This window comes from Diadema antillarum, unplaced genomic scaffold (genome assembly GCF_040938485.1).
Source record: "Diadema antillarum isolate AM-2024a unplaced genomic scaffold, OU_Dant_1.0 scf00000032, whole genome shotgun sequence".
Lineage (NCBI taxonomy): Eukaryota > Metazoa > Echinodermata > Echinoidea > Diadematoida > Diadematidae > Diadema > Diadema antillarum.
Window position 1 is genome coordinate 940373 of NW_027270921.1, and position 15402 is coordinate 955774.

Sequence of the window (15402 nt, forward strand, 5' to 3'; positions counted from 1 at the left end):
CACCTTCTTAAAGGCCCAATATTTTTTTCCCCTAATGATTTTGATCCGTTGTTTATCCCAAACAAAGACATGATTGCATAATCAAATTGGTCTCACAATCCCATACTTCTGCTCTCTATTTCATTGAATGTATGATTTGTAATTTTTTTTCCTTCTAGTTTTAGTGGAAAAGAAAGGTTTTGAAATGTGTAGATTCTGAATGGAATTCAGACACTCTCTATCTGAAATAGGATTTTGTTACAAAATGTTGTGCTGCAAGAAAATTTTCATTGATAAATGAGAGTGAATAGCAAAATGGGAAAAGCTAATTATTCATGAAAGAATAAACTTCTAAACTTCACCAGAGTTTGTACATTATAAATGCATGTTGTGCATCCCAGTCTCAAATTCACAACTGTACTTAATTTTACTTATTTTCCCAAAACTTGAAATGTGCACAACAATTTCATTTCCTGCTCTTAGTATTCTTCAGTCACAAATTATCTTAGATATGCATTGGATTTAAATGTACTAAGGGGATTTGGGAATTTATGTTGTAATAAAGAGTCTAGATAAATCATTTTGTTTATTGTACATGCATCTCACTGAAAAAGGAAAGAGTTTACAATGAGTTCCTGTGCCCCTTATCCAAGTAAAGATTTTACAATGTTTATATATTTTTGTTTGTTTGTTTGTATTTTTTTTTTTGGGGGGGGGGGCAGGGGGATACTGCATGATGATGTTCTTGAACAAATGCAAAATTGATTGATGCATGATTAGCGCACAGGAAAAGGAGATAGTAGGGGAATCGGGTGCATGTTAAGGAGATCAGCTGATTTGTGCCAGCCTGCTGTCTGACGGATTGACAGTCGCGGCAGCCAGAAGTCTGGCAGAGCTGCCAGTCACTTACTGGGTCTGTGCTCCACTTTGTTGGCTGCCAGCCTTGCCTGACACTAACCCACTTGAAAAAAAAAAAAAATCAAATCAAGACTTAAAAACAAGAAAAATTATGTACCATTGCTATCAAGTAAAAAAGTTTTATTGATCAACTTGAACTAAATTTTAAAAGGATGATATACTGCTATCAATTTACATACTGCCCCTTAGTTACATGTAAATTGAAAATCATGATTATAATCCGTTCCAGGGAACAGAAGGTATGAAATTGTTTTTCTGCTAATCATTCAGCACACATATTCATTTTCCCTCATTGAAAGAAAAAAAAAGGAAGAAAGAAAGAAACTTTTTTGTGTTTTCATGAAAATTTACCATTGGTCACAAGCTTGTTTATATTTTTAGTGTGTAAAGATATGTTACGTAAGTATTTTTATACCCCCGCCAAACGAAGTTTGAAGGGGGTATATAGGAATCAGCGGACGGTCGGTCGGGCGGGTGGTCGGGCGGTCGGTCGGGCGGTCGGGCGGTCGGGCGGTCGGGCGGTCGGTCGGGCGGTCGGTCCGTTGCAAATCTTGCGTCGCGAACTACTTCCTCAGTTTTCAACCGATTCCCATAAAACTTGGCACAGATGTGTGCCTTGGGTTGTAGATGTGCAAGACGTATTTTTTGACAGTACCCAAAAGTACGTTGCCATGGTAACGGCATATTATGGGCAAAAATGGGTACAAATCTTGCGTCGCGAACTCCTCCCACAGTTTTTGATCAATTTTTATGAAATTAGGTACAGATGTTCATCTGAATATGTTAATGTGCAAGACACATATTTCCGCAGTGGCAAAAAGTGCGTTGCCATGGTAACGGCATGTTATTGGTAAAATATAGGGCAAAATGCTTCATGGCAAAACTGCTTCATCAGTGTTCTTCCAATTCTCATGGAATTCATATTGAATGTTTGTCTTAGGATATAGGTCAGCATGACACATTTCTTGACAGTGACAAAAAGTATGTTGCCATGGTAACAGCTCACATATTATGAGCCAAAATGATGGAAAATTTTGTGTTGCAAACTACTTTCTCAGTTTTTGCCCAATTTCCATGAAATTTGGTACAGATGTGTGCCTTTGGTTGTAGATGTGCAAGACGCATTTTTCGACAGTACCCAAAAGTACGTTGCCATGGTAACGGCATATTAATGGCAGAAGATCAAGGAAAGATCTTGCGGATTTAACTACTTCCTCAGTTTTTTGACCAAAGCTTATGAAATGTTGTTTGGCGGGGGTATAACCAGTCGCTGTAGCGACATTTCTAGTTTTAATTTTTATTCAGAAATCAAATATCCACAGCCTGTTTTGATAACATTGTTGAAATTCAACTCTTGAGAATTTGATGCAAGGATAAAATTTCATCTGTTTTCAATTGATTTTAGAGGAGGAAATGTAGTGATTTTTTTTTTAAATTTCTAAAACACATATGTATCATAAGGAGAAATCCTGTAAAGACTCAGTGGAAAGGGACGTATGTCTTAAAACCCCAAATGTAGGAGCTCATTGTCGACAACAACCTAATTAACCTGTCAAGCACGCAACCGTCAATGATGAAAGATGGATAGCAGCTTTCTTGCTCGATCTCTCTCAATCTGATTCTCTCTGTTTATAGCCCCACATCATGTCACTGAAAACAACAGACATCTCCTTGTCCATTAGCATGGTGCCAGCCCCAATTTGCCTCATACGATCTCATTAAGGCAAGCGCTCTCGGCAAGGTTGAGCCGAAAAAAAGTTCCGCTTATCTCGCATCTCCAGGCAAAATGTACCGCGAGGAATGTCTTCATTCTCGCCGTTTCCCCAATAAAGTATCATATCTATACTGTTAAAGTGTCATATCCATATTAGTTAAGTGTCGGATTGTCAGATCTCTTGCTGCCCCTGAATGTCCATGTGCTTGTGATCTGTCACCACTGACTGGTCAGTAAGCACATGACAAAAGCCAACCTACTCTGGATGATAATTGTCCTCTGATAAAACAAAGAAAAAAGAGACACCCAGCCCAGATTGATTCAAACCCTTTATGGCCTAGGGGACACCAGCCCACTAAGAGCAATTCAATTTCCACTCTAGCCACCTACTTAAATTATTTAATGACAGTGGTGACAATGTTTGCCCGAGCACAATTATGAGTTGTTTTGGATGGGTTAAAGTATACCAATACCCTGAGTATCATGTTTGCTATATTTGTAGAATATACTTGAGACATGCCCTCTTCAAAATCTTAGATTTTTTTGTCACTCAAATTTCTATTTATTGCGGTTCAAATGTATATTTCTATTTAAAGGGTTTACAAATATAAAAACAGCTTGAAATAGACTAGTTGATCACCCGATTCTTTCAATTGAACGATCGTAATATCGATCTTTCTTTCCAAATACATCGTTAACAATAGTGATCATATGCAATGCATGGGGGTGATCAGCTAACCGATTGACATCGAATCTCTATATAATTCAGAAAAATGTACGTGTATAGCTAGAACAGATCAGCACCGGCACTTACGGAGCAGAACTTAAACATGCGGAGCGCAAGTGCCATATTGTTATAGCTACATTAGTGATCTGATTATCAAAATATGTATACTTTCAGGGGCTATCACAGGTCAATTATGAATGTTTTTGTGTATTCTAGTTGCACACAAATTTGATTTCTAGGGTATTAGCACACTTTACCCCATTGAGGAGGAATTGATTTTGCTACAACACACATTTCCCATGGACCCCTGCCCGAGTATACTCTCGACTCGTCCTCAACAGGTTAAACATGAGAATGCTTGTGAGCTTCTGCTCTCATTGCTGTGCATCAAAAAACTCAAGTCAGAACTGAGATGCTCTCTTTTATGTTTCTTTAATCTGACAATGATGATTCAGTTCGTTGTGATGTATTTAAATTGATAGATTGGTAACATTATGGTTACTAGTACTAAACATTACTTTGTTTGTGTTACACTTCCTTTGAAATACACCTCCCCACTTAAGGCTAATGCCAGACACTTCAGAAGACACAGTTACAGCTTGTATCATTAGATTAGCTGTCTGATAAGTTATAATAAGGCCCATTTGCCAATAATGTTTTTTAATTTCATGGTTCCTACCCCTACCTGCCTACCCCCAAAGATAGAAATGAGCTGTTTGATCAGCCTGTTCTCACTGAATTTCATTCTGAAGATATATTTTATGGAATGCAATTTGTGTGCATTAGTTGCTGCTATTCTGGGCTGTGTATCATAAAACTGTCAGTTCTTACATTGCATGAGATTTAATGGATAAGATGTGATGCATATTATGATAAATGAAGGTTGGCTTTGATACCATATAAAGGAGATGGATCATATACACATTGTACACCCAAAGTTGCTAATTAGCACAGATACAATGTATACACAGTGTGATATTGGGCAATGCAGTGTGGATGATAGTAATGATATTACTCTGTTTGGTCACCAAAATTTTGATTTCACATGTGTTTGTTGTTTTTTTTTTTTTTGTTTTTTTTTGTTTTTTTGTCCAAACTAGATCTACTGTCACTTGCGTTCCATGATGTCCAATTTCACTTTGCTGCACATGTCGCAGCAGAGCATTCCATTATTATTTGTTTCTCATGCTTTCTTCATACTCACACAAACACATCAGAAAATTAAAAAAAGAAAGAGAAAAAATGAATAAATAACTGTATTATACTGCATTCCATAGAAAAAAATGTTCCGGTGTTGCACGGAGACACTGCCTAGATGTAATACCACAACAGTCCCGTAACAAATGCATTCACATTGCTCATGCTGTCTTGGAACAACTCCAGTGCACTTTTCTTGTAGAACATAAATAGTCTTTTTCAATTGATTTAGGAACTAATTACATCGTTAGCTATATTCCAATACAACAGCGATACAACACCGATACAACATCAGAACATTTAGGCAATGTGAATGCGGTATCTAGGTGTTCAAGTCGGTGACATTGAAACACCTTCTGCAATGCCTTTCATGTTGTGTTAACATACTTAGATATGAACCTACTCTGAAACTGACATTATCGGATTGTGTTCTCAACAAGCACAATTTTATCATCTTTCATCCACTCCCACTCCCGAATTGTGAGCTATTACATCTATTACATGACTATAGAGCAATTAACTGAGTTACTAAAAGATGTTTGTTAGAATGTCACAAATGCACACAGTGACAATAAGTGTGGAAAGATCCAGAAGAGGAGTATGAAAGTAAGTTTGCTTCAGCACTTTTTTTTTTTTTTTGGGGGGGGGGGGAGGGGGTATGTCAAATATTTTATGCCACACTCTCCTGGAGCCCCCTGTACTTTAATCCTCTGTGTGCGTTTAGTGCTGGTTTGCACAGAATATCCCATAGTATACACATGTAGCATTGTACACACGGTCCAAAGTCCCTGGTGCAGAAAGGGTTAACCTGTACTGTATTTATACTTTTAAGATGAATGCTTTGTTATGTACCATTGTACAGGTATATTATCCTTTGAAGGAGAAAGCCCACTATTTGCGCAAGTGTTCTGCAACAGTGTGAAGATCTGCTTATTTGACTGGGCAAGTGGTAAAAAAAAAAATGGTTTTGTCGCACCCTACCTCATAGACATAAAAATGTGCTGGGATGTGTATTCATGGCCATGTGTGTGTTTTTATTAGCCCAGACCTTCCTCTTCACTTTGAGAAACTCCAACTTTGTTTCTAACCCCTGATACAGGAAGAGTGATAATTTTAATCGAAAGTGAATAAAGTTATATCTAAACCAACTATTGCTTGTTATTTGCAAGAGAATCTCACTAAAGAAGTTTCCAGTGAAGGGAGGAATAGGAATGTCAAAGAATAACAGCATCATTGCGTGCCAATTACTGAGCATAGACCCTTCCAAGTTTGTTGGGTACGAGGTCAAAATGGTCTATCAGTTGCCCATTTCCACGAACGCTGCTCAGACTCATGCAAAAGGGGAATCAGTAGAATGAATATGGAGTGTGATGCGCCTTTCCTGAAGACATTTGCTGGGGGAAGCCAAGATTGGAAGCACATTCGACTACTGTTTTCCAGCTGGAGTCGTAAAATTAAAAGGGGCAAATAAAAAACGGCCGTTAATGCAGCGCACATTCTCCTTATTATTGAATTAGCGCGGAATGACACGGACTGAGGATGTCGGTTACCATGGCGCTTGTTTGCGAATCGCTTTGGAAACAATTCGCAAATGTGAGCAAAGATGCCAAACATGTGAATTCGTAATAGATCTCAAGAAATGACTGCGAATTCCCCGTCCCTCGCTTCCATGTTGCGACATGTGCCACGCGGGCCCCGTGGGAGAGTGAGAGTGATAACTGCTCCTCCTTTTTTCGTGGCGAAAAAGGGAGCATGGGAGAAGAAACTGTCACTCTTCATATTCAGTGTTCCTCCAGTTTATCTGAGGAGTGAGGCAATGTATACAGAGGAATGGGTATGCTTCTAAATGTTGCGGTTGATTGAATTCCTCATAAATGATGGTTCTTATACTTATAAAAATGCAAACTAAATGAATACCATGATACCTTTGTGGGATAAAGATTTTGAAAGCATCGACAAACTAATTGATTTTTTTTTTCCGTGGCCAGGAGCCGAAAGCTTGCCACCAAAACTGCGTGATATGATTCATTGTACATATACAGTTGTAGTTCATGTTCCATCCCCTTCACACAACATGCTCAGGCTCACGAGTTAGGAACCTTATTGATTTAATCCCTTTTGCTGGTGTTTATGTACTGTATGACTGCTCCTTTCACCATTGACCATTACCTTGAACAATAATGATTCTTGGATATGAAAGGATATCATTTGCCATAACTGAAGTACTTATTACCAGGTATTGTATCTGTACAGACTTTTTGAATAAAATGTTAGCCCCATCATTTGGAAGAATGTGAATGAAAAGCCCCCCAGATACAAGTTGTCAGAGTTTATAATCTGCGATAAGTACGCCATGGTATCACTATTCAAAATAAATATATAACTTAAGGTTTGAAATTAAGTCTTTTTGTGTCACATGTGAAATGATATTTGATATTCAAATGAACAGCGGCATTGTGAGTGGACAGTTCAGTCAGATGTTCCGTTAGAGACAAACTCAATAGCAAGAATCAAAATATCGCTGCAGTTGCATAATTTTGGAATTGTAATTTCTACTATTGGCGATGTAACTTCTACTTGAAATACTTCAAATGTGAAGTACATACCTGTTGTTTAAGAGTTGGTTCTTTCTTCTGCAAAGAAAAGTGGACAAGCCATGTGCTTGTGTGGTCAAGCCAAGCAACAAATCAATGTACAAGTTTAAGGGAGTCAGTCTGGAGATATGGATATACGGTACATTCAATTAATTTGATCTTGGTTGGCTGCCCACAGTGGTACATTCTAAAATCATGACTAGCACAGGCCTGCTATAAAATAGAATTGCCAGTCAACAAATGTGTGCACAGAATCATACACTCATTGGTAATTGGTCAACTTTAGTTGAGCAAGATTCTTCAGCTGTGTGTGTGGGTACTGTGTGTAGAGCTATTACTCAAATTGTTACGGGATTGTGAGTCAAGTGCAATTATGCTCTGGATCTAGCCGAGGAAACTTTGTACCACATTTGGGTAGTTGGAAACTGACAGTAAATCATTCGTTGTTCCCCACAAGCTGTGCACAGATAGCAACTCCCGCATGTCGAACTACACCGTGTATGTGGGAACATGGGAACAGATATGGCCGCGCATATAACATTTACAGTTCAGGGTTTTGTTTTGTTTTGTTTTGTTTTGTTTTGTTTTTTTGTTTTAAGTTTTCTCCGACTTACTGTCAGTCTTTGACTGATATCCACAAGCAAATAATCAAACAGACCACTGTCAATAATATGGATAACAGGATTTTGTAAAGCAGTTGCAAATAGAACAAAACAAAAAAAACTTGCTGCCACTCATGCTAAATGGCTTTTATACAGACCTCTTCCAGCAGACCTTTTTACTTCACAGTGATAAGTAAATGTTCAGGGAAATTACTTAATATCAGTTGATATCAATTAGCCAGATCATGTCATATTGTTACTGTCTTCACTGTGAGTGACCAATAGTGACGATTGTAGCACCACAAGAGGATAGTGTCAATTATACTGACCACATACAAATTAAAAGAATAGGGCTTGTCCCTCAGAATTGCCTTACACACTCTCACACCTGTCTGACCAAGAGCTCTCTTGCTATAGATAATCCACATCCTAGCATGCCCCACAGTGTACAGTGGCGTACAGTGTGACTCTGGCGTCTCCTTGCCAAAGTTCGCAATCTCTCGTCATGCTTGTTGGCACGCTTTCTCCGCAAGAGGATTTTGCCAAATTGAACAATTCCCCAAAAGTCACGCTTCCCCAGTAAGGTGGATCTCTCAGCAGATCGTGGTATGATATTAAACGAAAGAGAGAGTCAGCACGAGAAAGGGAAAACGTCACGGCAGTTTCGTCAATTAACTTGCAGCTTCCCCAACAAAGACTTTCTGGAAATAGGTAGGCCTATGAGAACTCCAGTCCAATAAGGAGAGGAGCTATTAATACTGTAATTGTTTGCTGTAGTTGAGTGATTTAGTCAAGTTGTTGAGGAAGAGTCCAATTTTCTGGATTCATGGATCACGGAGAAATGTGGAGATGTATGGACCTCATTGTATAGATTCCTGTGTAAGAGGATGTGGGTATCACTGGTCGTCACCAAAACTGTTTCAGCATATACTGTATTATATGCCAAATATTTCGTGAGGGTTTTATTTTTATGAATTTCGCAAGTTAGATGCTATTCGCTAATTTAAGAACATGTGAAAATATCATGTCTGATCCTGACGTGAACGTTCGATGCATGCATACATTCCTCTGTTCAGTACTGGTACTCCACAATTACGAATTTAACCACTTGCAAAATTGTTAGGAAGTTCCGATTTGAAAAACAAAACGAAACATTAGATTCGTTATATATATGGCGTATAAAGTAGGTGAGGGTCAATATTGAATAAGTATGAGTGTTGAATGCTTCAAAACTCATTACTGCCTGGTCGATTATTTCTCCTAGTGCTACGTTTATATGTGGCATTTGATACTAATCCACATGATTGCTGTTCAAAAAGTGGAAATGTTACGGTAGTGAAAGTTAGTAAGCAGATCACCTTGAGAAGTCTGAGCTTATGAATACTGCCAATTTATCTATTTTGCATAATTTATGCAATAGTTACCAAACTAGACAATTCATGGAAATGTGTAGCACCTATTAGTAAGATTATGTAACTTTCAAATAAAAAAAAAACTTGAGAAAGTTTAAAGAGCCAGAAAACCCCAGTTTTTTATGCTGCCAGTGTAAATTGTGTGGAAAAGATCTTTAAGATCTGATTTAATAGTAGACCCCATGGCATTCTGATCAATACTACACTGATATTAGCATAGTATTTGATCACTCAGGGAGATAAAAATTATGTACAATTTAAAGCTCTCTCCCTCTGGTTTGGAATTATCAAAGTCATGAATCCCTGAAAAGAGCAAGAGGTAATAAACTATTAGAAAAGAAGAGATCACATGATTTACTTATAATATTACCCAAACTCGTGATATTGAGGCTTGTTCAGATTTTGGCTGAGTTGCTAGGTGATGTTAAAGTCCTTATCAGAAATAAAGAAGGATGTACGTACTGTTGTGCTGTTAGATCCAATTGGAGCTTCTTAAATGATTTTCAGTGACTAAAAACCCACCCCTACACCCACTCACAAAGTATCCTACAACAGTCCAATTTCAAATGTAGCAACCATTTCAGAATTCAAAACTATGATCACTTAGTTAATGTTATCAAAGGGTTGCAAATCATTTTTGGCTTAGCAGGAGATAAATATAAATTAGATATATTACTCTAATTTACAGCACATGAATCTGTGACGTTATCACTTGAGAAACTAATTTCTGGAGGTGTGAACTCTTCGCCACTGGCAGGTCCCGTTCCCGTGGGGTACGTTGCTGCTCACTGCGTCCAATCACCCAGGAGCTTAGTTTCGGCACCCTTTGGAGATAATTTTGCAGACAGATTTGAAAAAGTCGGCTTGTAATTAGATTTAGCTGTAGCATTAGAAGCAGATGCAGATGTATTTGAAATCTGAGGGAGAGATGGCTGCGATAGGACAGTGTGCGTGCAAGGCATTTGTGAATGTGAAAGTCTGCTACAGGCTCTTTTTCCCGTTGGGATTCCTGTAGACGTGATGATACTTATCAGTCACGGTATCGGTGAGAGAAAAGGAAAAGAAAATAAGACAATCAAATGAGAAGGAAAGAAATGATAAAAATGTGTGTACGACGGTGAAGACTAAAATAAATACAAACAAACTATCAAAAACATAAACCAGAACCTAATCTTATCCTGTCATATGAAACGAGTTTTGATTTGTCGACTACACACCCAACAATGTTTAGCTGCACTTTGCTCAATGTTCCGGACAGCATGTGATGTACGTTTAATGGAAGAATACAGGATCTTCTCCCGTTTTTAACCGCAGAAGTAAAACTAACTGCGAGTTTTCAGAGGTAAACGATGCCAAGACCTTTGCAGAGAGCGGGAGAGAAGAACGATAGTGCGGCAGTCACACGGAAGACGTCGGAAAGGGGTTAGGCTCCCGATCAGATATGATTACTCTGTGACTTTAAAGTGACTCTCTGGTGTTTATATAACGTATAGCCCTCTCTCTCATGCACGAGAATGTAAAATGTGGGACGTATGCAGTTCGTGGGACTAAGCATTTGAACACTATTCAAACAAATGAGGAAGAATGAAGAGAAGGATAATGAAAGAGAAGAATAAAAAGAGTTCACACAAGGTAAGGAGACGGGAGACCCTAGGAATCAATTGATGTGGAATGATGCCTGGCAATGCTTTTAACAGGCCAGTGAAATTCGTCTGGTCATTAGCATGCTATTAGAACATCAACATGAACTTGTGCATATCATACAATCTCTAGAGAAGTATTTCGAGGAGTAGTTAAGAATGCTTGTGTGAGAGCAACAAGTTATTCATTGCTTAATGTCACCAATATTATTAAACATTCCTTTTATAGAAAACATAAAAATCTATGTCACCAATATCATTAAACAGTCCCCTTATAGAAAGCAGAGAAATCAGACATTTTTCTTCACTTGAATGCCAGAAAATGCCCTCCATAATTGATGTGTCAAACTTCATTGGAAGACAACGTTACTTTTCTCTATCAATCGGTGGATATGCCAATAAAGTGCCACAAACTGAAACCAATGTTTGCTGCTGAATAAGCAGTGATTGGTCATGGGACATGGCATGACTGACTGCTTCCCATCCAGCAAAAGGGAGAAAACTTGATCGGCATCCGTACCTAGTTTTGTACTTTTTATCTCCTGTCGGATCTTGGAGATAGATTGCAGTTATTCTGAATTGGCAAAGTGAAAAAAAAAAGGAATGGTTACAGAGTATAAGGAGAGGGAAGAAAAAAACTATAGGAATAGAGTCTTAAAGTTCGATGAGTAAGAGTGACTCCCTAATAACTTAACCAGTGGGGGAGAAATTAAGCATAACTTCATTCATTCAAAAAAATTTGGGTGGATTATACGAGCAGGAAGCGCTAGGAAGAATCCCAGGGACTTGAAATTTTGCCTTGTTGTCCTATTATAGCCTTCTGCGACCCCTTGGGGGTTGCAGGATATGATGGTCATTATGAAAAGAGAGCAAGACAAAATATGAAGTGAGAGTGAATGTCAAGGGGTTTAGTTGGTATGTTGTAGTAGTGTTAGACATGAGACCACACTGCTGAATAAGCAGTGATGTAAAGTTTTTTTTTATGTTGGGGGAAACTATCCATTAGGGGTAACTCTCTCTTGGGTATGTTCCTTCACGATGAGGGTGGTATTTGGTCAGGAACTTTTCTTGCTCACCATTATGTAAACTGTGTCAACTTTTTGTGGGTCAATGAAAAGAAAAGGCAATACAAACCAAGTGGTTGATCTTCGTGTACTTGTTTGTAGCAAAAATGTCTTTGTATATTTCTGTGTCTAACTATTTTTTTCATTTCTATCTTGATTTCTTGATGTCTTCATGTTACTATTCATTTGTATACATATTCTAATCAAAATAATGTTTGGTGTAACTTTGCTAATAAATAACTGCTTTGTCATGAATGTTCACAGCCTTGCTAAAAACCAGCTAATTTGTGAACGCAGGCTTTTAAACAATTTAAAGATGTTCGGTATTATCCTGAAAAACAATGCATTCAAGCTCTAATAATACTTATTCTAACTTCCTGTTTCATATATCAGTGAACTTTGTGATGACATGCTAGGCTATACATTCAATATTTCCATGCATTTCTTCTTACCCAATCTCCAAACCTTGAAGACTGGGTTGGAATGCAAGTTTGCTACGAAATTAAGCCCACTCAGATGTAGCAATTTGACAGCGAAGGCCGTTGTGTGCCATACAGACTACATTATGTAATCACGCCATTGCTTTTCGTTAACTCGTTGAGGACGAGTCACCCGAGTATACTCGGGCAAGTGTCTATGGGAAATGCGTGTTGTAGCAAAATCAAACCGTCCTCAACGGGTTAACAGTTCATTACAGGGCATCGAAAAACCTCATTGGCTGATAAAGCACACAATAAGAACAGATTACATTGACAGAATCTCTCTTCTTTTCATCCAACCAGGAAGCTAGAAGGAAGAGAGAAGCCCGCGCCAAGAGATTTGGAACAGCCTCCAAGGGTCGGTCCGGAGAGGCTGAGGAGGAGGAGGAGGAGGAGGACATTTCTTCAGTTCTTCTGGCCCAAGGCTCAACAATTGGTGAGAGAATATTTTGAGATTGTTGAATAATCAACCCTCTTTCAGTTTACCATTTAGCAGTTTGTCAAATAATTAAAAATTATGTTAGTGTTCCTCTCCTACTTTTTTTTTTTTTTTACCTCATGACACTCTGTTAAATACGCCTGCTCCTGCTGAGTATATGGCAATACTTAGAGACAAACTTGCATGCATTAGTTTTTGCAATGTCAGGCAATCCTCGGGCTCCGGGAAATGTCCTTGTCTTTGTCAGGAACAGCCATCATTTTGAAGGTACGCCTGAAAATTGTTATGAGTGTATTGGAAAACTGAGTGTATTGTACATGCTGTACATGCTGATCATGATGAATACTTGGGGTGAGTGAAAGTCTGGTTTTGTGCACACACTCCCAACAGGCAAGGTCGAAGTGGGTTTTATAGAGAGAGAGTGTACTTTTTTTTCTCTTCCACAAATAAGCAGGTAATTTTGAGGTATCAAAGTTAAAAACAGCCTCATTTTTTAGATAGGTACTGGTGATTAGGGGTTGAGAGTTATGTGCATTCAGATTTTTATCTTACATGGCTACCACTATACACGTCAAGCACTTGGATTCTTTACTGAGCAAGCTAACACAGGACCAACAGTACTAACCTGTTGAGAATGGACTGATTTTGCTACAACACGCATTTCCCATCAGACACTTGCCAAGTACTGTATACACCGAATATTTTGCGAGGTTTTCATTTTCGCGAATTTCGCGAGTCGGGTTCTATTCGCATAATGAAAGACATGCGAAAATATTGAATCTGACCCAATGTGAATGTGACGTACCAGTATACATTTCTCCGTTCAGTTATCAGTGCTCCATGATCACAAATTTAACCACTCGCGAAATTGTGAGGAAGTCCCGATTCGCGAAAATTTAGACTCGCTAAATATATGGCATATACAGTATACTTGGCTGATTGGGACTTGTCTTCAATGGGGTAAAGTCCCCTCCAAGGGACTAAGTGATGAAAATAAAGTGCCTTGCCTAGGGGCAAAACTGCCCCTGCCAGTGAACTCAGACCATGGACCTTAAATGATTGAGAGAACATGGTCATGTCCACAGAGCCACACTGCCTCTCATTATTCACTAATTTGTCATTTTGGAGATAGAGGGATTGCCAGGGAAATGAACTTGTGAAAGTGATAAGGAATTGTAAGTTGTGAAGGCAGTGCTTATCTATTAAAAAGAGAAGAATCACCTGATAGATGTGAGATTGATGAATTAACAGCTCAAGGTGTTTGGTTGTTTGTGTATGTTCTTGTGTCTTTGTGTCCATCATTGATTTACTGGCAATGCATCAAACTCTATTCAATTTTATTTTCTGTTTCAATTTGTTCATGTCTATTTTGTCAACCAATGATTGTGTCTAGCCAGCTCAATAATTTGGAAATGAACACAGTAAAAAACTAGAGAGGGGCCGTCAAAGGCGGCAGACCCACGCCTAAGTACAAAGTCGGGATAAACATAATGTGCATTCGGTCATCTACCAGAATTCGGCCACTTAATTGCCAGTGTGCTTTATCACCAGCCAGTGAGTTCTACCAAAGATCGTACACTGAAGTGTACGATCTTTGGTTCTACAGTCACATCACACGCAAATCACATCATTACACATACGGTATTAACACTCATTCACGTACAGGAAAGTCCTCAAGTCTCCTCCAAAAATCCATCGAAAATCCCAAATTCCACAGTCAAAAGTGCAGAATCGGAACTTTTCCAAGCGCGCGCGAATTAAGTCGCGGAAAAAGCGCTAAAAATCGAGAAACACGCCGTTTTCTTGCGGGATATTTTGATTATAGCAAGCCGAGAGTGTGATGATATCAAAGGTCGTATGAGTGTACGATCTTTGATGGTACGATTGTATCCACAAAAGCGCAAAAGAAAAACAAAATTTACGTACCCCCTAGGCAATTACCCCTATGATTAGTGTCTACGGGAATTATTCAGTGCAAGGGTTGAATGCAAATGTCTACTGCACCAGTATTCGGCCACCAACGAGCGCCGCAACGTCCCCGATGCAATTTTGCACCAACAGTGTAGAGCGCGATGCATTTTCAGCGGCCTTGCACACGCATTGACATTGAGCACGCATATCGTGCAGTGTGACTGCGACCGAGCAAATGCTCCTCCAACGAAAAAAACAATCAATGTTAATTTGAAAAATCATCAAAATACGGGCCAGTTTGTGATGACGGAGAACGAACTTTCATAAATCTAGAAGGACATAGTCCCTCAAATAGGCCTAAACGTAAATTTCGGAATTCTTACGAACATTTGAGCAGCGAAGTCGGATCGTTTGGGAGTTTATGTTTTCGTATGGTAGCGGAAAATCGCAAAGTGAGAAACGGGAAATTTTCGGAGTGGTCACTATACCATGGGGTCAAAACTTCAAGGTCACACAGAATTTGCAAGGGTCAACCGATTATCACCAAAATCTAATCGATTCTTTCCTGCCATTATCCAAACATCCCCATAACATTTCGTGCAAATCCGTTTACCCGTTCTCTTGTTATCTTGTACACAAACAAAAAAAACAAACAAAAAAAAACCAAACAAACAAACAAACAAACAAACATACGGAACCCTTTACATAACCCCCTGCCGATTTTCA

At 38.8% G+C, this 15402-nt stretch overlaps 1 protein-coding gene across 1 annotated transcript in view; it reads left to right on the forward strand.

Annotated features, from left to right (window-relative positions):
* Window positions 1-15402, forward strand: part of LOC139742183 (uncharacterized) — a 105363-nt gene that overhangs the window by 38970 nt on the left and 50991 nt on the right. The window contains exon 3 of the mRNA XM_071652765.1: window positions 12630-12762. Coding sequence (XP_071508866.1) covers window positions 12630-12762 — 133 coding nt within the window. The remainder of the gene's footprint in view (window positions 1-12629; window positions 12763-15402) is intronic.